The sequence below is a fragment of the Parambassis ranga genome, chromosome 2 (genome assembly GCF_900634625.1).
Source record: "Parambassis ranga chromosome 2, fParRan2.1, whole genome shotgun sequence".
Lineage (NCBI taxonomy): Eukaryota > Metazoa > Chordata > Actinopteri > Ambassidae > Parambassis > Parambassis ranga.
The window spans coordinates 31,190,630-31,214,919 of record NC_041023.1 but is presented as its reverse complement, the minus strand read 5'-3'; the positions used below and the strand labels follow the sequence as shown (position 1 = coordinate 31,214,919).

At 41.1% G+C, this 24,290-nt stretch overlaps 1 protein-coding gene across 1 annotated transcript in view; it reads right to left on the bottom strand.

Moving 5' to 3' along the window:
* snd1 (staphylococcal nuclease and tudor domain containing 1) overlaps positions 1-24,290 on the bottom strand; it is a 161,903-nt gene that overhangs the window by 96,020 nt on the left and 41,593 nt on the right. Inside the window, exons 15-16 of the mRNA XM_028422360.1 lie at positions 21,034-21,175; positions 10,797-10,906 (exon numbers count right to left, since the gene is read on the bottom strand). Coding sequence (XP_028278161.1) covers positions 10,797-10,906; positions 21,034-21,175 — 252 coding nt within the window. The remainder of the gene's footprint in view (positions 1-10,796; positions 10,907-21,033; positions 21,176-24,290) is intronic.

The window sequence follows — 24,290 nt, the reverse complement described above, 5'->3', positions numbered from 1 at the left end:
TGTCCCTCACTCCAGCTAATTAAACACACCAGACACATCAAAGACGGATATGTGCATGCAGACTTGTGCTTGTCCATCAATTATACTTTGTTGTCAGAGTAAAAATGACTTCAAACCAAGTTGTGAGCCATAGTTAGGGATGTGAGAGTGTAAACATTAGATCCTGGTGCCACAAATCAGAAAGAAAAGACAGTGTGAACATGTAGTGGTTATATTAAAAAGCAGAGCGTATACAGGAGGACTCCTGTGATGGGAATTTAATGCTAAGAGAAGGTGAAGAGGAGGATGTGGCGCCGCTTATGAGAAAAGCAGGCAGAGCAAACGGCAGGAAAAAAATAAAACACAGAAATGGCAGACAAAGAAAGGTTAGGGTTTATGATTGGGGAGAGAGGAAAGGAGAAATAGAGGAGGCTCAGGGTAGAAGAGACTTGGCAAGCGTTCACCCTCCCACACTGTTGGCAGCAGTGGCACAAACTGTTTGCTCACAGCAGTACATGCATCTATTAGTATTGTTCCAGGAGATAATAACTCTGTGTGTGTGAATTTGTGTGAATGCATGTGTGCGTTTGAGTGTCAATCATCAGCCAAAAGTGGCAAACAAGTTGCAAAGAGGTGGCAGACAAAATATGGAGAGGCAATGTAAAAATGCATGTGGAAATTAGTGGTCGTCTACGAGTGTGTCAGACTATAGTGCTAAATGTCAGCACTATAGAAACACCAGAGGCCATGTTGCTAAAAAGAGTGTAGCTCCTGACAACTACAGCTTGCACTGGTCTGAGCTGAAGAGGCTATTAAAACAGAAAGTTGTTAGTCTTTTGGTTATTTAAACTTATGATGGAGCATTATGACATTAAAAAATTCTATAGGAAACAAAGTGGAACAGGATTCTCTATCTAATTCTTAACTCCAGCTTCTTTTGTATATAAGAAAACACTTTTTGTTTCTGGTGGGGAAATTAGGCACGGAGTAATTTAAGTCATCACTAGTATTTATCAGATCCAGGTCCAATTGGCAGTAATGGAATTTTAGTAATTTTTATCTAAATGTGTTATGTGTACATTAATATATAATATGCATTATGCTCCTGTAACTACACGTTTCTCCCACTGACATTAATGAAATCCTTCTTAAATATACAGATAAGCAGCCCAACACACAAAGATTATTTGCCACCACATAAATGAACAACAGTAAACATCCTCACTTCAAAATAGATTCAACTGGCAACGAAAGCATTTTTTCATAGACTGCAGTGCCCTGGCCAGCCATTCTTGGAACTTCCCCTGCCTGCATTCCCTGCACATTGAGAGAGAGAGAGAGAGAGAGAGAGACTCGGCCAGCAAAGGGGTTTAAAGAAACTATATTTCTATAGCTGGCCTCAATTGAAGCTATGCTTGTGCACACATACACACCACTTCCTGCCTGTCGCCCACTTCTGCCATTAGCTTTATCTGTCTGAATTCAAAGCTGGGAGCCCAATCCCCATTCGTTTTTTGAATAGTTTTTGCAAGGCTTGTTCTTCGCTTTATGCCCCCGACTGTCCTCTGGGAAAGATAGGAAAAAAAGAGGGAGGGGGGGAGAGGGGAAAAGATGCCGATCGCTGACACAGCCACTAAGATAGCCTCTTTCTTGTTGGAAAGAGATATAAAGAAATGGAACGAGAGAGGAGGGAGATGGAAGGAGATGCTGAGATGGGGATAAGGGTGCAGGTGTGAGGACGTTATGCTGGAGTAAGCTGCAGAAGGATTATTACTTTGAATCTCTCCTCCTTTTGCCCCTTATTTGGTGATTATTTATTCAGATCTTTGAAGCTATAGTCCTCCTCATGTCAGGTGCACTTACAGAAAATGAGTTTTATGAAAGCTGACGAAAAGGTGAGCAGGCCAGCAAAAGAAAAAAAGGGAGGTCTAGGAAGGTGTAGCGATATCGCCAAAGGTGTGCCCTCTACACAACCGGGGCAATGCGTTGACAACTCAATAAGCGAGCGAGTGACAGTGGACTGACATGAAACAAAGAGACATGCATATAGAAGATGGTGTGTTTGTGTTTGGCTTGCCAACCATTCCTGCCATCACAGAAAAAGCTTAAAAAAGTACAAATAAAAAAAAAGCAGGGACTAACTGTGGATGATGACCGGTGACTTCAGTGTGTGTGTGCCTATGTCCTTGTGGTATGTGCTTTAACCCTAGAGCCAAGACAATATCAATATGTAACAACTGCTGTGTTGTCAAGGGAACCATTAGCACTGAGAGGCTGGTATGTGCTCTGCAGTTGCTGGTACAAACGCACATACACACCTCCTTCTTGTAATTACAAAGAAAATGATTTCTCTTCATAACCCCAACAGAGATATACCAGGTTGTAAGATGCTATAAGTAGAGTTGACTGCAACATAAATAACATCAATATGCGGCTGCATTGTATCTACTCTATATTTGATGTATGACACAAAGAGAGATGGATGTGCATTTGTTCGTCAAAACCATCAATATGTTTCACTGTTGTGTCATAGTCATCAACAAAATAGGATCAATCCGAGCATCAATAAAGCAGTGACGTCTAGAGCTATTTCTCACGCTGGCTCAGAGATTTAACGGTCATGTGATGAAGGACACAAATGTCTATCTTTTCTAGAACTGTACAGTATTAAGAGCAATTGTTATTATACTTTTACCCTTTAATATGGGGAATAAGGGGGTGTATGTTTGAGTAACGGAGGACACAAGAAGGAGAATGGAGGTGTGAGTACATGTGCAGCATGCAACAGCAATAATTTAGCGAGGATGATAAAATGCCACTGACAGGGACAACAATAACAGCAAATTATGAAATAAGCAATAAACATAAAGCTGCTTCATAACGCAGAGCAAGAGATGAAGGAGAATCGCCTGACCGAAGACGACTCATGGAGAATAAAAAAAAAAAAAACTTCTCAAAGCTCACTTGACCCTGCAAATAGGTGCTTTAATCTCCCACTTATTCTACAAATTCCTTGCATAGAAGTCAACCTTTCAGCAAGATGAGAGTACTTGTATAACCTCTTTGTTATAAAAAGAACAAAATCTGTCACACATTCAGGCTGTGTTGTGTTTTGTCCCTAACTCTTATTATAAATTGTTAACTTTTGTCTTCCTTGTCTATATCACACTGCACTGCATAGACAGGTGGAACAAAATGAGAAACTGAAACAAGCTGCACACAAAAAGAACACCACACAAGCAGAAAGGAAGTTTAAGTAAGAGCCAAAAGAAGAAAATAAGCCAAATAATAAGACGAGTAATGGTGTGTCTATTGACACAGCCAGTGGCTATCTGCCGTCAGTATTCAGAGCCAGACCTGAATTCAATATGTAGTTTGGCCATTTTCCTTTTAAGTGAGAGGGACTGCAAGAGTATAAGCGGAGAAAAGGGCAAACAAAGACAACAGAGGTCTTTTCTCCTCCTCCTCCTGCTGCTGCAATCCCTTGTAAAACTTTTTCAGTCAACTGGCCTTAAGTTTAGCAATAATTTAAGAATGTGTTTGTCTGAGTGTAAGCACACACACCAATGTCCCGTGTCCTATACTTTGACCCACATGATGTGCAAGAAGAAAAGCAGTTGAAATGTTATCGTAGTGTGAAAAAGAGGGATAAATACAAAAGTAGGTTTACTGTGAGAAAGTACAGTGCATGGGTGCGTTTGCTTTGGTGGAAGCAAACGCACCCATGATGTGTTGATGTGGAAGAAATACTGCAGTGCCCTTCATGTAGAGGAAAAAGCTAAGAGGATTCAGCTGGTCCCCAAGTACAGCTTGTGCCTACGTCTTTGCACTGTTTGCAGGTTATGCTTATCAGGGTGGATGGTGAAGTTGCAATTCCATCACACACACACGTTAAACACAAGGTCGCCCTCGTAAACGAGTTGAGGCGATAAAGCAGTGAGCAGGTTTCTCCCTTCCTCTCATCTCTCCATCTCCATTCAGGCCCATCTATCTCTCCGTCGCTGCGATGGTGTGAATGCATTTATGTGGGCCACTCTGTTCACCTTCAGGCTATAATTGACTACTTTCAAGGAACAAAAGCAGCCAACAGTGAAACCAATACACACAAACAGTCTGAGCGGTTTTTTACTAGCAAACTGCTGCAAAACCAAAAGCTGAAGTCCACCCGCGACACCAATTAGTTCAGATGGGCAATTGTTAGACACTAAATTTATGGTCAGTACCCGCAACTACTCTTTCCAGGCATTATGCCTGTGGGGTGAATACCAAGGTCACACCTCAATTTATACATTTAGCAAATTGACTGGGTGCTTTAAAGTCATACAGTGTCTTTGTGAAGTGTGCAGTTTTCAGCCAAAGGTCCAATCATCTGAAAAGAGAATATACATACTGATGGGCTTATAACCAAGCAACAGCTTTAGGTCATGAGAAGTGATGACAACAGGGGAGCCAAAAACTACAGTTCCTCAAATGGCCACTTGAGGCTTCAGGTGCACCAAAGACTGAAATGCTCTTCAAAAAAACGGATGGATGATAGCACTGCAGGTTCTTCCTGATTTTCTTCTATCCAACAGTATCGTGACGCTTTATACTGTACTTTAAGTTTCTAGCTTTTGCACCATTTGAGACCATATTACTTACTTGTACTGCACTGCATGTTACCATGCTATTCACAGTAGCACAGAAAAATGAGACGTGACCATCATTTGACCCATAATAAAATTACACCTTAAATCTTACACATAGCTAGTTGTTTTTTTTCTTTGGTCTTCACTCATGTTTGTGTCAATATCCCAAAAAATGCACATTTCAAGGCACACATGGAATTGACCTTACAGAAACCCTGCCCTCCTTTCACACGCTCAACATAGGCCAATATGTCAACAATGCTAGCAACAGATATCCCAAAGGGAATTATTGACAATTTTTGGAAAACTAGTAGAGTATCTGAAAGAGCCAGGCAGAGGGGACAGTGGGGACAGCAGTATGCTTTTGAGGGGTAAATCCATTACATTATTTTGTCAATGTTTATCAAAACTGATGAACAAACCAAGCAGCAGTCACGACACTTCCTGTTTATACAAACCGTGTTATAAATCAATGATGTTCATGCACCATGGGGTGACTGAAATATAGTATGTAGCCTTAGACGTTTTCAAGAAAACTATACAAGTCCAGACGCCTTGCTTCAATCTTCTCTACGTATGATGACCTGGATGACTGAGAATCTTCATCAACAGTATGTAGCCTTAATAATTCTTACCAGTAAGAGCTGCCTGATGCATGCATTGTTATTGATAGCAATAGAAGGAACTACGGACCCTGTGCTATACGTCATACCTCGACTCGCTAACTCTCTCCACTTCTCTCTCCACTGTATCTACCAAAATTGAGGCAAAAAACAAAAGTCTTTAAAAAGCCCCATTTGGGCACATATTTCTCATATAGTAAACATACATACTGTATGTGTATTAAATATTACTTCTAAGGATACTGGTCAAACTGGTCATGCTGTTGAGCTTGTGCCAGAGTTATGACAGAACAGGGACACATCTTGTCTGCAGCTATAAAGCCACAGTAATCTAAAATATGGGGCTGCCTTCTGCACTCGTGGTTTGTTTAACTACAGTACACGATGGAAAAAAAGGGGCCTGATGGGCAGCTCACCGTCCCCGCCGTCTGCCTCACTGACCAGGAAACCACACCATGCATTATTCATCATGTGTACTCGTCTGTCTCTCACACACATAGACAGACTAGCACACATGTTTTTCATGTGTATGCTGGAGAAAGGGAAAAAGAAAAACAAGTCAAAAATAGATCGAAAGCTGCCAAAACGGGCCAATATGAACAACAGGATGTGAGAGAAAGGTAGAGAGATGATGGTCAAACGCTGTGACATCAGGCACTTGTGCAATTGACCTCATGCCAAAATAATTCAAGCTTGATTGAAAATCAATACGAGAGCATAGAAGATGCAAAGAAATCCAATGTTGTCCTGCAGCCATGAATGGCAAAATAAGACATATAATAGAGGTTAAATCCATGAAGGATGCTTTCTGCATAGCTGTGAAGAATGGGATGGGAGTTACACTCACAACAACAAAAAACAGACAAGTAGGTAACACTGCAATTACCCAACTGCTATAGTGCGTTCCCTTATTTGCGGTAGTGATACAATGAAACTGTACCACACACTAACACAGAGAGAAAATAAAATCCTCTTGATCATACAAAGGTATTGGCTTTATTAGAATTTAATTAAAATTCTCACCAAGAAAACATATTAAGGCAGAGGGATCTGTAGAGGCAGGCATTAGCAAGGCATCTGTGATGCCACGCTGGCACAGTGACTCATCAGCGCTCCACAAAACAACCTCCTGCAGGTCTGGAGGCAGCCGGTGCCAACCCCCACCACCCGTGGCAGCCGGGTGCACATGGTGTTCATGTCAAAAGGTGGGGATGGTGGGAGAGGGGGAGGTGCGGGGAGACCCCTTTTAAGCATGACTGGGTCATGCAACGCCACATGACACTGAAAACTGACACTGGGCAACCGCAAAGACAGGTAAGTTCTTGTGTGTGTCTTGTGTGGTAATTATCTTGAAATGTCTATGCAATTTAGTTTGAGGTCTAATTACTGTAATTATTATGTAAGTATTATTTTCAATCCAACATCTTCCTTTCAACTAGATGTAAAAGTTTAGGTGAAATAAATGGTTCTATCAAACGGCAAAGTGGTAAATCAATAAGAGGAAACAAGCTGTGGAACAACTTTAAATAATGATGTGCAGCTTTTGCTCATTATATTTTAGGTTTAGTCAATCTATTACAATAAATACTGTCAGCAGGATCCTTTTATACAAATTGGCAACACCCAAGGCTGAAAAATTAAGTGCCAAAAGCAGCCACTCCTAAAGTGGTCACTTGTGGCTGGCTCCAAATATCAATCAGTCACTTCTGTTAAAATACCTTCACAGCATGCCTGATTTGTTACACAGGACCATCCTAGGGGTCATCCTAGATAACAGTTTCAGAACAAATACATGCCAGGTGATTGGAAGAACTAGCCGTCCATCACCATCTTGGCAAACTAAGTAACTGCATAAAAATAGCAAATTTCCATGATGGTAGAAGAGATTTGCTGAATATGTAAGGATATTATGTGAATAAAAGTACTTTATTTGCATTTTTTATTTCTATATGTTAGACACAGACTGCTCCACACCACCTGTGGTCCAGCCACAAGCACATATCTTATCGCCTTGAGCAATAGCTTTGTGGGAGTTTTTGATGTTTACATATCGCACACAAAAAAAAACCCTAGCTGTCTTGCAAGATTAGAGACTACATTATAATGTGGTATAAAGTGATTTAATATTTAAGGGTGTTATCGCAGAAAAGTGTTGTTAGGTTGAGTCAGGCGTTGACAAGATGGCGACGTCTGGAGCCACAACACTGTTCTTCGAAACCTCTTTTCAGAACACCTATGAGCCATGTCACGGATGGTTTGTCAATCTTTTCCCAGATTGACATGCCAACAAGTGAGATCATCTCAAGCATGTGTGTGTGCAACACAGAGGTAAATGTTAGTGAGTAGGCAGTCAGGGATGTACGGTAGATGAGAGACCACCCAGACTGAATGAGGTCAATAGAAGTGACAGTACCCGTAGGTGGAACAGTACGCCACATATTACTGTCCACTTAGCCTGCTCTCGTGTCTGCTCAAACACTCCTGCTTCACCCTCCTTTTCTTATTCTTGCTTCCCCTCCCACCTGCTGATTAGTTATACAACTCAAAGCATGCAGTATGGCTCCAATGCTGCAAACTTAAAACAGGTTGTCATCAGAGCATAAACCTGCACAGGTCTTTTAAAATAGCTTGTAAATTTGAGGTATACCAAAACCTTACCAACATCATAAACTCCAATTGCAATGCTGGAGCCATCTCAGTCGAAATGATGCTCATTAGGGGTGCTGTATTTTAATGAGGCACTGGAAATAATTTAAATACTGTCCCACTAACTTATGCCTTTTAATAACAGTACACCACTAAATATGCTCCATGTCTAGCTGACTCATCCTAGATAAACACATCAATGCAGTGAAATTCCTCTGTTTGCCTCCCTCCTGCTTAGGTTGAGCTTTTTGAAGTTGCCTCCCAAAAAGCAAAAAGAAAATCAACAGAGAGGCTCAGTGAGATAGTGAATGAATTCTCTTTTTTTGTCAATGGAAGGCAGGAGGTGAGTGAAATTAAATGGAAGACATCAAAAAAGAAAAGGGAAATGTCTGGGGAGTGGTGTTTACCAATGTGTTTTTCTTTTTTTTTTCTCTTAGAATTCTCTGCTGCTGTTTTGGTTCCACGCTGGGAACGGGAGCAGTGTCTGTCAGAGATTAACACTACACAGGGAGAGGAGAGGCAGGCGGAGAGAAGGAAGAGAGGGAGGGATAAAGGAAGACAGAGCTGATAAACACAAAAGTGATTTTTTTTTTTTTTAAAAGAGGACAGAAATCTTTAAAAAAAAAAAAATGAGAGAGATGGGAGAGAGAAAATCACCGGAGAGACACAGAGGGAAATCAGGGGTGGTGATGGTGAAGAGGGGGTTATAAATAGAGCAGACAGAAACCAGGGCCTCTCTCCCTCACTGGATGCCACTTTAATTATGCATGTCTGCATCAGGAGAAATTAAAACATAGCTGTGTGGCAGTTTGGAGAGAAACTCAGAGAGAAGGGAGAGGCTAAGAGCAAGTGTCACTCACAGATTTAAAGTTGGACACCATTGACGACAGAGAGAGCGGAAGAAAAAAAAAAGCTGTTGGTTTAAAACCAAAACAGCCATACAAAAGAAAGAAAAGAGAAAATTGTGCTCATACATGGATCCAAACTCAATTTAAAAGGGTAATCACAGGGTAGTGAAATGAGGAAGCGTCGAGAAAACGGAGTCAACATGTCATCAGCTCAACAAAGACAGAAAACTCAAAATGGCTGTCGAGTAGCGCAAGCGAGAAAAATATTTTATGAATGCAAATGAATGTGCTGCCGAAAACCTAAATCAAACGTTTTTCACGTGAGGCCACGTAAGGGACTTCTAAATGGCTCCCGCAATCAGAGGCTATTGAGAGATGAACCGATGCTGATGAAATCAGATGATCCATATTCATGTTGGAGTGCGACACACCTTAATAACATGTTTCTGTTTTACTCAGCGGGGAGACGAGAGATGGGGGACTGAGAAAACCAGTTTCCGTCTGTCATCGTCTTTTTAACTCCGCTGCTACTCCTCTTATTAGATCTCCTGCACTTCCTCTCACCTCTCTACTGTCCAGCTTTCTCTTAGGCAACTCTATCCTGTTACATTGTCAGGGACCAGATAACATTACACTATCATGTGGCTCTTTTCCACCACCTAATTGTGTGTTCCATGACCGCATTTATTCTGTGTATTAATGAAAATAAATTACTTTTGGATTATGATTGTGCCTTTCTTTTGGACTAATGACAGCTTATATGTGTGAATCCTTGACTGTGTTGTCATCTACTCGAATGTGTCCCTCTGAGAGTGTGAGTGTGTGTTTGTGTTCATATTAGCCCAAACAGCAGGTCAGTGCAGCCAGCCCGCCAACCATCCCCCACGCACTGGGCTCAAGACTCATTATGTGGCTTCATCCTGCTTGCTAACTCCCACCTACCTGTGAAAAACTTGCTGACACCACTGATGACTGGCAAGGGAGAAAATGTGTGAGAGCATTTGTGCACAAATTTAATCTGTGAGCATGTGTGCAATCATTTCAGTGTATCTTTAAAAATATAATTCATATCAACATGTACCTGCACAACCACTACTGCATTGACTCCACCTGTCAATCAAATTCTGCTGTGTTACTGGCTTGCCACATGCACACACACACACACTCAGGTTCCATTTCCATGACAATTAAAGGCCGGTGGACAGTGGAGTCAGCCACCCTACACAAAAATCCCCCTTTAAAACAGAGATAGGGAAAAAAGAGAGAGTGTGAGTGTGTGGCCAGGATAAGTGGTGGCAGGATTATAGCTAGTTCCATCATGGCTTTGGCCCGTTCGCTGCTTCTTATGAAAACCTATTAGCATGTGAATGAACAGTGCACACAGCGCACAGAGTTTTCTAAAGCACAGGAGCACTGATCTGCTATCAGGTGAGCTTGCAGTAAACTGGGAATAAGCAGGGGACAATGGTGTTTGTGTGTGTGTTCTGGAGTGACAGAGCTCATACACTACAAGGAGAATACCCTGAGTTTTCTCAATAATTTCCATTACAGTTTTTCAAATTTTAGATTTAGTTTCACTCAATAAAAAAGGTGCAGGTGTACTGCTGATGTATGGTAACACAAATTTAAGCTAATTAAGTACAAGATTAAGTACATATTGCAGTTTTCCAGGAAGTTGATAACTTCCTGGCAACTTTTTTTGTTAGGCTAGAAACTGGCAAACATACGACTTTAAACACATTAATAAATACATTTTGATATATGTGGTTTTAATAAAAGAGTATAGCTATTCAGAGTATTGGAGAGTCTGTGTTGGAAACATTTTGAAGCCACATCAGCTGCAGCAGGTACAATTGTAACCAACAATATTCTGCTCTCTGAACCTAAATGTTCCCAAAACGAACCTAAAGTCTAGAATGCAGCAAAGCTTGGGACTATGAATGTTAAAACCAAATACAGCAAAGCAGGAGCCAAAATAACAGAATGTCAGAAAGAGCCCCAACATTGCAATGGACTTTGAAACCAGAGGAAATGATTAAAGTAGAGCCAGGATGTTCCGTTTCATTGCTTACCTCCCTCTGCAGCACCAGCTCTTTGGTGAACAGCATGGCTTCATCACTGAAGGGTTCGGCCACCTGCATCCCTCCAGGCAGATTTCGGGAACTTCGTGGACATTCAATACCTAACCAGAGACAACACCATCAAAGGAGTTAAAGGGCAGCACAGCTGATGTTCAAAATAACCACAAGAAACCTGACATCTGCTTAAAATGATTCGGCTTTATAAGAGGAGAATAAAGATTAGACATTAATCAACAAGTCAGTGGATTGACTTGTGCAATCTGCAATTAGTCAGTGCTCCTGACAGCTGATCACACCTCGAGCATCCCTTCATACCTCGCAACAAGTCAGGGTATAATTTGCTCACAAATGCTTATCAGCAGCACAATGCAGGTAAACCAGCTATCATTTGTACAAAATGGATAATTTGTAATCAAGAGGTCACTCCAGAATGCATGAAGCACTTCTGTACAACAAATGTTCACTGACGACTGGAGTTAGAGAAGTTATGTCTTTGGAAGCCTCAAATTTAATACATTGTTGGAACACTTTCTAATGAGTTCTGTGTGGTTTTGTCTGATGTGCATCCTCTATCAGTCCAGTACTATTACTGTGTAAAACCCATGCTCCATGAATTCTTGAATTAATAAGCCACTACGTCAGTTCACTACTGCCAATGTACACCAACAAGAAGGTTGGTGCTTTATTGTAAAGTTTCTAATGATGGTTTCAGTTGGGAGTTGAACCCTGTGGCGTTGTGCTAATAACGCAACTTTCAGAGTCTTTCTTTCCTCTTTGACTCAAGGTTTCATTTAATGAGCTTCACTGGTATGACAGATATATTGCTTTAGGATGGACTCTCACAAATACATGACAGAGAAATAAAATGAGATTTGTTAGGGCATTCTGGTGACTCAGTGATTAGCATGGCCATCTCACTGAAAGACCATCCTAGGCTTTGAATCTCGGTCCTTTTAGAGTTTCATTTACGTATACTCTCCTGTGTTGCCTTGAAATTAGTTTGAATGGAAACCTAGTTATGTGTTTGTGAAATTCAATTTAGAGAAAGACTGCTGAGCACTTTCTCCAATTTTTTCATAAGAATGGTACTTTATAAAAGTACATACTGCACACACAGTTCCCATGTTTCCCTTAAACTAATTTATAAGTACATGTTAAAACTACAGATCTCCTTTACAGTTACAAGCATGTATCAGATGTGCCTTCAAACTGATTTACCTCAGACATTGATTTATTAACTCACCAACAGTTGACTAAGTTCCTGGCAAATACATGGACATCACACACTAATCCTGAGGTCCTGCAGCTAAATAATGTCTAATCCTAGTACACTAGCAACAGTTTCTTTGTGTGGCTTGTCACTGGATTTAAAACCAAACTGGCTTTTTTTTTAAATCTTGTCTTTGTTTAGTACTTTCTGTTCCCTACATGGCCATGTCTGTCCCATTTATGAGTACAAGAACAGGAGACATCAGCGTATTCACACTGGCAGCAAAGTGAAAATGACCCAGGAAAGGCAAAACGAGGCCGCAGGACAGTCAGCACCCAAGAGTTATGAAGAACTGTCGAGTCAACCTTCTGTAAGACATAAAAGGTCTACAGAGTACAGACCTAAAGCATTAAAGCAAAACATGTAATTCCCTGTTTTACACTAAACAGTGACTCACAAGTGTGTTTCTTATTGTGTCAGGCAGCTGTTTAATATACCTACATTTACTGCACTATTCTGGCTATATCTAAACATTTAATGTAAAAGCACAGCTTCCTGTAGAGCAGAGGAGGTGGAGGAGAAGGCACTGATGGCCAAGATCATCTGAAAGTATTTATAGAAGTGGACCAGGACAGGCCTTCCACATGGGACACTGTAGCTACAACACTGCCAGAATAAAGAGAGGGAAAGAGGCAAGGGATGCAGAATAAAGGAAAGGGAAAAGACAAGAGAGGAAAGCCTGGCGGGAGGGGTAAATACTGCACACTGTTAGCAAAAAAGTGGTGTATGAAGTAATTGCAGAGGGAAGATTTCTGCTTGGCTTGGCTGGAGCTATGATAAGGGCTAGAATTTTGTGGATTTTTTTTTCTACCCTGGAGCATAATCCACCGAAAAGACTACTCATGAATGTAATACACAAAAAAGTCAAGTTTAATTGTATAGCACATACAGTACAAGGGCTTTACAGGCAACAATTTCCAACTAAGCCAAAGCTTATTAAGAAGACAAAAACATCTAAAAAAAACTTAACACAAAAAAAAGAAAGAGGACTGTATTCCAAAAACTTGTCAAAAATAATGCAATAATCCTCAATGATTCACAAACATTCACACTCCTCAAATAACCTAACTGCACCGTGCCCCCCTCACATAGACTGTAGTCTCCTCCCCACAGCATTTAGCCTGGGAGGCACTTAGCAAAGCCATTTTTAACCTGCACTGTAATATAACTCACGCCTGACACTGAGATAAACATCTGGGTCAAACTCCAGGATATCCATCTTATCTGATCTCAGAGACAAACGAGACATACACTGATCTTCTGACATCACACTACATACACACACACACACACACACACACACAGGATGCTTCTCCGGGCGGGTACGCAGGAGGTACGCATCAATCCGTACAATCTGTACGCCTATTATCATAATTGATAAGCAAGAAATGGATATTAGATTTCCCATATTAAAAAGTAGAGACAGAAGTGGAAACAGAGTTAACAATGACTGCTTCCTCTCAGAACAAATGAACACACAATTGAATGAACAATTGAATTTATGTTATTTCCAAGTTCTGCAGAAGACAACAAGCATCAGCAGCTCCATTTAATAGTGCTGTGCCTTTGTATCATGTACTGCTGTCTCCTCTTTATAAAGCCCAGACTCGGAGACAGGTGAGGTGGCCCTGTGGAGACTCTGTGACCTTTTAATCTGTGATTTAGGGTGTGTCCGGTGGAATACCGCCTGCTCCCTCAGCTCAAACAGACACATACACATATGCTTCAGATCTTTGGCCTCACCCCAAAACAAAAACTGTTCCTCCATCTGGACACTTCCTCACAAATTCTACAACTAATCACCTCATTCTTTCACAAACACGTTTGTATAGATTCCGTTGTAAACTTAACAAAAGGCTCATATTTATGATGGAGCTAAATTTAAATGAGACAAACCTTAGTCACAACACTAAGCTTCAAAACCAATGTTCAGGAAACACTTGGGTGACAACATGGAGCCTTTGCCCATCTTTATGAGATGTACCTTTGGACACACTGGTACTAGCTTTTCCCTTGCTTCTAATTTATGTAGTAAACTATGCTATCCTAAAAGCAACAAGCTCAACTGTTGCTTTTTAATCCCGCAATTCAACTGCAGTATAAGTAATCAAACACATCCAGTCATTAAGACTTAGAATGCAAATACACAAGTGCCACATAATGTGCATTTACAGCACGCAGTGATCCTTGTTCTTGTTGTAATTCTCATCACAAACCAAAACTAATTGGATGAATTCATATACACCCAGTTCCCACAAGCAGATTCTTTTTCTAATATATATTTTTTTATACTCTGTAATTGAATGTGCTTTCAGTTGACCCAACATACAGAGCGAACAGGATTGAGTTGACCTCTCTTCCTTTACTAACCAAGTCGAATAATGAGCTTCATCTCGTAGAAATGAGTCTGGAGGAAGGGGGGGGGGGGGGGGGGAAATGTGGCCATGTGTCAACGCAGACTCCAGTTTATACAAATATATATCACTTTGCAAATTCCAATGCTAATAATGTGCATATTAATGAGCTTCACAGTTTTTGCTCATAACCTGCCAGACGCTTGGCATGTCTGCGGACGGATACTTGCAAGATACAGTGTGAACGTCATTAGTGCGCATCTTTTAAATGTTAAGATACTAATTCTTCATGTTTGACAGGCTGTTGACAGGATATAATTAGCACAGCAAGGGGACATCTGTACATCCCCACCACAGACGCCTCAATGGTTCCAGCAAAAGACTCAGCGGTTAGGGTAGGGTGAGGTGAGGTGAGGGGCAGGGGGGTGAAGCAAATAGTCAAAGGGAGAAGACAAAAAAGGAGCATGCTGTTAGGGGAAATCTCAGGACAAGACAAAAAGACAAAAAGGAGCATGCTGTTAGGGGAAATCTCAGGATTGAGTGAATTCCTCACTGGTATCCTCTTAATCCATCTCTCCAACTCACCACCATTTCTCTATGGAACCAATGTAAGGCCTCATTACCTCAGATGAAGCTTAGGCAACGATAGGTCCATTCCACTGGGGATATTTCAAACACTGTGTCTGTATGTTTGCTAAAATTAAGTGAGGAACCATTCTGTTATGGGCAAAATGTGGTCTTTTAAATTAAAGACTACCTATTTTGTGGTGTGTGTGCAGCAGGCTAGATAATGTAACTCAAATAATGAGGTGAAGGGTTAACGAAGGCCTGTGACATCCACCTTCTGCAGCCTCACCTTCTGCAGCCTCACCTTCAGCAGAGTAATGCAATATAATCTATAATTCATTTCTCATGCACAGCAAATGTAATTTGTTATTTATTAAAGTTAAATATTAGTTGTAGGTTAGCACATTTGCAGGGCTTCTGAGAGCTTTATTCCACTTTCTCATGATGATTCATCTGCCTGTACACGGATGCATCTTATGGCCCGTGTTTAGGTTCAAGATTATAGCTCACGTATTGCAGTAAATTTCATACCAATAAAGTGTTATTGACTAATATGACTTCCTGACCAGCAAGTTTATTATGCAGCAGGCCTTAAAGTCCGTCTCGAGGCATCAAAACAACCATGAAATTTTTTTATCAGATTTGCAAAAATTTTTACTCCATTTGAATGCGGTGCCAGAAACATATTTCACTAGTGTTTGGGAACGGGGAGGGGGACCAAGTGTGGGAGTTGTGAGATAAAAATGTTTACACATTCTGGCTAAATATACAGTGTGTGAGATAGATGTGGCAGGCAATTTTGGTATTGTTGTGCTGAAGTGACCAAAGCATTCCCTGATAAAGGCCTTGGCTGGATGGCAGCATATTTTGCTCTAAAACCTGTACATATCATTCTGCATGAATGTGCTAGCTAGCCACTTACAGAATCCATATCACCACAGATGCTGGCATTTGAACTGTGTGCTGATAGCAAGCTGGAGGATTTGTCTTTTTGCTGGAGCAAAGGCACCATCTCAATTAAGATCTGTCCATTCAATCAAGATAAACGATCTAAATCTAAACTGCACATAGGAATTATATGATAAAGCATCACTCATTTAAATTTAATACAGCATTTCATATGAGCTGTTTTGAAAACTGGTGCGCACATGTGTGAATGACACTGCTTAACTTGCTAAACATTTTTTTTTTTGCACAACAGACACTCTTCTTTACCATCTTCCCGCCTGTCCTCTCATGGCACCGGAAGTCTACCAGCACACAGGTGTATACACGTGCACACACACACACCCATACACACACTCTAAGATCAGAAATCAGACAAATGGCACTAGGCCACACACTGTGACGACTAATGCTCCTCGCTGACACTGTAAATCTTTGTGTCCGAGTGATGGGCGTTTTATCTTTTTGACAGTCGCCTGCTCAACATACCTTTCTGAGTAACTTTGAAAGTACACTTCACCTGCTGTGGCCTCCATCAGAAACTCAGTGAAAGCTATTGAAGGCTATAAACTTTTACAGCCTTCTCACTGCTTCGTCTCTCTGAGCTTCAACAGGCCTTTATACCCACATACTTCACATCTATTGTACCGTTTTTGTGCTCTTCACCCTGCTCCCTTTTCCTTTATCCTCCACGTCCTTTCAGCCTCCACATCTTAGTTCTGCTCCTCCTTTCATCATCCTACGGAGCCCCCTCCCCATGCCCCCAAATCCCTTTCCTGTGTAGTAGCCCTTCTTTTCCTTCAGAAACAGGATGACTCTTTTAACCTTTATCAACCTTACATACGGAAGTGACAATGCACAGGACTACGAGTGAAATGAGAAGAAAGGAGAAGGCGATGTGGGAGGAGGGTAAAGGGAACTACCCTTCAACTCCTGAAGCACACCTCCGGCCCTCTTTGAAGCAGAGGCTGCTCCTGCTGCTGCTGTTGCAACTTTTGTTTCCTCAACCCTGCTTTTTTTTTCTTTAAGCACTGTCTTTACGCATCAAGGAAAAAAAGCTGATGCTGATGCTGATGCTGAGGCTCTGAGGTGCCACGCTGGAGAAACAAGTCCTTGCAGAAAATGTGGGCTCAGTGTTAAATAAGGACAAATAATAATATTAATGCTATGACAAAAACAAAGGAACAAAGATGCTGCTGGCTAAGCAGCTAGGCTGAGAGTTCAAATTCAAAGTTGTTTTGGTATTATAATTTTGATTTGCAGTGTTACATCACTTGCTGCCTTTGGGACCATTTCCAATGCAGTGCTACTGTAAACAGTTTGCTCTTCAATGGCCTCCCACAACATTGTTAAAGAATAAAAATTTGGCCATGATGAATAAAGTATGAAAAAATAGGGCTAATAAAACAGATGAGTAATGCAGGACTTGTTTTAACAGCAGCACCCTTTGAATGTATTCAACGTTCCTATGTGGAGTCAATATTTACTTAGCGCATTACTGAACAGCTTATAGAAAACATATTTTAACCTTAAATACAAAATAAATGAAGCAACAAGTCACAGTGATGCTTAACCTTCCTACAGCATTGAAATAATCTACTTGTAGAATGTTATGAGACATTAGTCATTATGTAGGGTTTCCATCTATATGCCACAACATTAAATGCACTGGCAGGTAAAACAAGCAGCACTGATCATCTCTTTATAATGGCACGATGTGGCATACATTTGGCATCATATAAACAGTATGTTTTCAAAACATGGAAACAGTATTGATGGGTAAACATTAGGCCTGAGCATCCTGCACTGAATGTACCGTATTTTCGCGGCCATAAGGCGCACCGCATTATAAGGCGCAGTGTCAGTTACACGGTCTATAGGTGGACTTCATCCATGTTGGTGATGTGGCTGGGCTGGATGTTTTTGCTGGCAATGTTGTCACTGCATAACGCGGAAGCTGTAATCCGCTGGAAGTTGCTGCGCCAGTACCGTAGCATTCAGCTGATTGGTGAATTGCTGCCAGCGTACGTAGTGTACGCTGGCAGCAATTCACCAATCAGCTGAACCGGTATGTTATGTAGTATCCATCTGATTGGTTCATCGCTGCTAGTGTACGTAGTGTACGTATGACGAACTGTTCAGCTGATTGGTGAATTGCTGCCAGCGTACGTAGTTTACGTACCACGTCCCCGTGTCTGGTACTCAACCCATACACAAGGCGCACCGTATTATAAGGCGCAGGGCCGACTTTTGAGAAAATTTTAGACTTTTAGGTGCGCCTTATAGTCGTGAAAATACGGTACACAGATGTTGCACTGGTGGAGTAGAGAGGCCAGCTACACTGTACCTTGCCTGGATTCACTGGATCAAGCTTAAGGATTCATTGACTTTTGAAAGGGCCAAATCGTGTGACTCCTCCAAAAGAGCAAGACCTTGTGGGCAGTCCTTGATACTGACCAAAAGTGGTCCAAGGAAGTAAACCAGTGACAGGGTCATGGACAATAGAGACTCCCAACACCTACAATTGACACTTGAAGATCAGATCATGGAGTATGGGTGGTGTAATGCCCTGCTGGCTGGCATTCACCCGAATATTTCAAATATACCTCAACACCCCTTCACAACAATATTGCACATACCACAACAAAGAGTTGGCCTCCAAATTCTTCTCTTAATCTGATCAAGCATGTGAGACCATACGAAGTCATATCCATTTGGACCCCACCCCACCAGCCTACGGGACTTAAAAACTTAGTTGCTGCTAATGTGTTGGCGCCACATACACAGGACACCTTCAAAAGGCCTGTAAAGTCCAGGTCTAACAGAGCCACTGTTTACGCATTACAAATAGAAGCTTTTTACATCGTAAATCAAATTATTTAAAACAACTGCTACCCCAGTATGAACAATATAAGCAATGAGCAAAACAGAAGTGGTTAAAATATGTGCCAAAACCTCTTTCAATTAAAAAGCTTTATAATAAAGTGCTAAGAAATTTCATCATAGATATACTTTTCCATAAACCACTGTTGTCAAGTGTGCATGCTGTAAAACAATCACACACCCATTTAACTTTAAAATACTTGAAAATATAAACATCATAGTTCCTGTCACAAATATGAGACAGCTTATAGAGAAAAAGTCCAGAAGCCCTTTGCCATTTCACACACAGAGATAAATACAACAAGCTCAGGGCATGCAATTTATCATGTGTGTCACTTTAAACACAGCCCATGGTGCAGATGGGTGAATAAAACATGGAAAGATAAATTTGACAGGAAAGAGAAAGTGGAAGGAGATAGGGACGCACTTGGAGATTAGTAGTAGAGAGATAATAAAGAGGTTCCTTTGTGCCTAAGGGTTTCATTTCATGAATGGTTAAGGGTTTGACATCAGTTATCACAAAGAAAACCGTGTATGTAGCAGCATACATGCACAGAAACATTGAGGCTGTGACCTACCACACATCCCATTTTATCTCATACACATCCAAGATGAAAGAAAACACAAGTTGTATGGAAAAAATGAGAACAGGACACACTGTCCTATCAGAGGAAAGAGGTGAAGAGAGCTGTCCGACTGATGCAGAGGAGAGGAGGTCACATGCACAGAATAGGATGATCATGTGTATCCATCAGCATTAGGAGAGCACTGGTCATCTCATATCCAGCAGGTGAATATATTTTTCTGTTAATAAAATCAACTTTAATGTGGTTTAGTAGCAATTTTGATTGAATAAAGTCATTTCAAGAGAAGACAATGTAAACATCATCTGGCATCTTCTCAAACATACGTTTGAGTGTGTTTAAGCAAACCAGTGCTTTAATGGTTCTATGAGCAGATGGCTTTTCGGCTGAGGTCAATTCAACACAACTTGGAGCAGGAAGCACACAAAAATTGCAATTACAAAAACCATCAGCAGATGGCAAAGACAATTACAAGATTAATTAATGTATCACCGATTCAGCCATGCATAATTTAACAGAATCTGGGTGTTTGTCAGAAATATATGGTGTTTGTTTTTCTGCAAATGAAGAGGAACTTTATGTGTTGCTAAAATGGACGACACATTTTGTCTTCAACAGTGACAAAATAAGTTTCATCCGCTGTGGAAAGGCCAAGCCATCTCACCATCCTCCTGATGGGGAGGGATGTGCAAATCATCACCGGCTGCCACAGATACAGTCTCAGTGTTTTTATTACTACTGCAAACTGTCATAGACAAGTCATAGAGCTGAAATAAATGTTTGGACCTGCTATCAAATACTCTGTATTTCATCCCATCTGCATCTGAACTTCATACTGTTGCTCTCTAGATATTCTACAACTGCAGCTAACATTTAAATATTTTTTTAGATTAGTTAAGCAATTATGTTCAGTATAGACGTTGAGATTTGTCTTAAATGCCAAAATACTACATTCATGCTGGTTTAGGAGTCTTGTTTTTTATTCATTTATTTGAAGAAATTCCCCCAAGGTGTCCAAGGGAAATCGTGCTCACAACGGACAAACAGTCCGACAACACAAACACATAATGCTAAGCTGCCTTGTTTTCCAATGCCAAATGGTACAACTTTACAATCTGACAACAAGTTTGCACAATGTGACCTCTTATACTTACTTATAAGAGGAACAGACAGAAGATTTGAGAGCAGCAATATACTTCCAATTTAAACCCTTTTTTTACTGTGACACGGTGGTCAGTTTCTAATGAAGATACCTACAAAAAAAAAGAGTGTGAATTCGATATCAAAGAGAGCCTGGGGGTGGGGAGTGCGGTTAAAGGGCTTTACGCCAACACTGCTGTCCTGAAGGTAGGTGGGCTGTGGCTGGCACATACAACCACATACCCCTCTTGCCCTCTTATGGTTGGCTGCTGAGAGGCATGGAGAGGACTTCATCTCCGACCCCTGAGCTAGCAGGAGTCTCTAAATGGCACATACCGTCTGCACAGCACACACTTCTCTGTGAGTCAAATATATGTCAGTGAACCTTACTAGGGCAGAAACTAATGCCTAACCAGACCCAGAAGTGACTCAATTAAGCGACACAAAAATATGACCTTCACGTGAAGAGGGTAAAAGATACCTACCGGCAAGGAGGAATGTGATGAGGCAAGTTTCTTTAGGCATGTACAACTTGAGGCGTGAGCCGCTGAAGACGTATTCTACCACAGCTTCTGACCGGCCAGCCCTCTGCAGGAAGGGCAGGAACTGCTTGGCTTTCTGTGTCTCCTAAAGAATAAAAAGGATGAGAGATGACAGTAAGTGCCATTTTCTTAACGTTGCTTTTAATGATTCAGTATTTTTGGGGCTTTTGACAGTTATAAAAACACTGAAATAAGTGTGACAAAATTAGCATAGACACTAAACTCCAACCAAAATAAACAGAGTAAGTATGTTTATTGCAGACAGAATCTGCGTTCTTTCCCAGACATCCTTAATTCTCGGTCTAGCCTAATAAGTCCTCCACTTTTCGGTGACACGTCTGGAAGCTGCAATCAAGAATAATTCTCTCCATTCCTGCTTCCATCTCTGTCTGCAAGGGTGAGTCACTACTAGCTTATCTTGGTGTGCTTGGGCCAAAATTACAAGCAGAACTACACCATTCAAGCAGGGCTAGTGATGTCGTGGCAGGAGATTCATAAATGATAAAAAAAACGTAAAAATATTTAATATGTGCCTACTCCAGGCACGAGCATGTAGGCACAACAAACCATGAGTCATGGACCAGTGTAGTGTGTGTGTGTGTTTGTGTGTGTGTGTGTGGCAGTGTGGACATGGCAGCAGGCAGAGACTCGGAGGGAAGGACAGAGTTCAGATAAGGAAAGTCAGAGCAAACACGTGTCCAAAACTATAAATATCAATATTTTTTTAAAGGGACTAGTACACTAGACAAAAAAGAATTGACTGCAAACACCATGAACACATGTCACCACTAACACATCTGAGTAAAGGGTATATGTGCTTTAGCCACAAGATGCACCACCTGAACTCCACCCACTGAAATCAAAAATAACCCCTTGAGTGGGAGCCGTCAGAACCAAACACTCTCTCGTTCACACAAACAGATTTGCAGCACCTGCAGTGTGTGGGCTGTGCAGTCTAACTTGGTTCAGAAAAAAGGAAGAGACAAGAGAAAGAAGAGGACCTCATTATGCAACCTTTAGAGGCATGAGGTGAGTCAAGTGCTTTATCCACTCGCCTCCCACCACCTCTGTACATTTCCTACACTATACATTTATAAACCTATCTCTGCTCTATTTGTGACTGCGTCCCACTCAATGTACATAATCCCTTTCAGCGAACCTTCACCACCAGTGGATGCTGACGTATAGGAGTGTGTATTTCCATGTGTGTGTTTGGTTTGGGGGGGGGTATGCGTGTACACAATTGTGTGTGTGGGCGTGCATCACACAAGAGGGAAAAAAGAGACAGGCAAAAGGGAAAGGATGTCAGAGTTGGAGGGGTGCAATGTTGCTATTTTAGTCCTTTTATTACAATGCTCATTACATTAGCCTTGCCAAACAACTGGTGCATGTGCATGCGCACACACACGCCCACCGGCAGTCACTGGCAGCAATCCTAGACAGTGCTGCAAATCATGTATGGTGGGCTGACAGAAATGTTAAAAAAGAGGGGGGCACTGACCTGAACCCCTGACAGGGTACAACGAAGACAACATGGTGCTGGCGTGTAACTCATAGCTGGTCTACAGAGAGCCTGTCTAATTCTTATTAATGCCACATTAGGAAACCTGGATGTAATTAGCCTAGGGGATAGTCCCCAACAATACTGAGTGGATACCATTTGATTGTGATTTTGTCCGCCTTACAAAAAAGGTAATTTTGCCTAAAAATGATTAGCATTCAGCTAATGAAAGTGGTCAGCTAAGACTATGACTGATTAAGACTAGTATATTACCCATAACATTACGCTCCAGGAACACCTGGGCTGTTTTAGTGCAAGTTCTAAACAAAAATAAAGATCATAAATGAAGCAGAAGAATGGGAGACGGAAGAGGAAATGTGTCTATAGCGAAATTTCCCAGCTTGGGATGAATAAAGTATCTTCTATAAGTATTTTCTATTAAGCCACAGAGTCCAAATGTTAATTTATTATCATGTCACACACTGAGAGAATTGCCTAAACATGCCCCACCTCACTCCAGACATAAGGTATTACAGTAAAAAAAAACACTTATTCATTGTTTTAAGCCCTACTGTATATTGCAATTATAATAAAGATGATTTATATGTTAACCTGATGACTTAAACTTATATTCTGTAGCTACAGTTCTATAGGATCCTGAAGCTCAGACAGTCCTAAACAACATTTATGTGACAACATGTTAAAATATAAAGCTTACCACAGCCCACTCATTTTTAATGAGTGAGATGTGCAGTGTAACTCTCTAGCTGAAACTTAGGTGGCGCACTCAACATATTCCTTTCCTGCTATTACAGTAAAAAAAAAAAATTGAGCACTTCCCCTGATAACCACTCCCAAGTCATTGCTGCTCACTGAATACGGTCAGTTTAGCCAGTTAAGTTGGGGTGGTTTATAAGTACACTAAAACCCCTGATGCAATATCAGGGCTGCTCAGTCAGCACAACAATTCCCTGTCATAATTATTTTTACGGGGTCCAGTAATTTATCTGTCCTGCTGACACAATAAGACAGAGAGAGGTTACGAGGATAACTACGTGGAAAGGCATCACATCTGAGAGCAGTTAGGCAGAGCAATGTCGGACTTATTGGGCCAACTCTAAAGTCCTGTTGGTGTTGAAGAGTTTTAATGACTTGGCAGAAAGCCCCTGTTCAAATGTACTTTTCTTACACTTTAAAAAAGGGACTTGCAGATCTGGTGGAATCACCCTAAACTTGAGAAATCACACACACAGAGAAGAAGAGTGAGTAATTTACCAAAAAATCTCTCTCTGGAGCCTACAAGTATAACAAGAGTACTAGAGTGAGCCAGACAATGAGCTGCTAATGTTTCTGAAGTTCAGTTTTGAGTTATTCGCAGCAGACCATCAAGTGGCTTGTTAAAGTGAAGAAGAGATGAGCAGTCACAAGTACATGTAGACACAGAGGCACAGAAACACTCCAGCTTTTGCACAACTTTGCTAGATAGAATAATGGTATTTCAAGTTATTTTGACAGATGCAAAAAAGAAAATGAAAGAAAAAAACTTTGAGGATGTCTGACTTGTTTATGTACTGTGATGTAATCTGCTGTAAGACATCATCACTTGTGACTCCATACAAAACTGAACTGTTGACTGATTGACCTCAATTTTCTCCATGAATGTTAGAAGGATAAGACAATGTTAAAAAAAAAGGTTAAC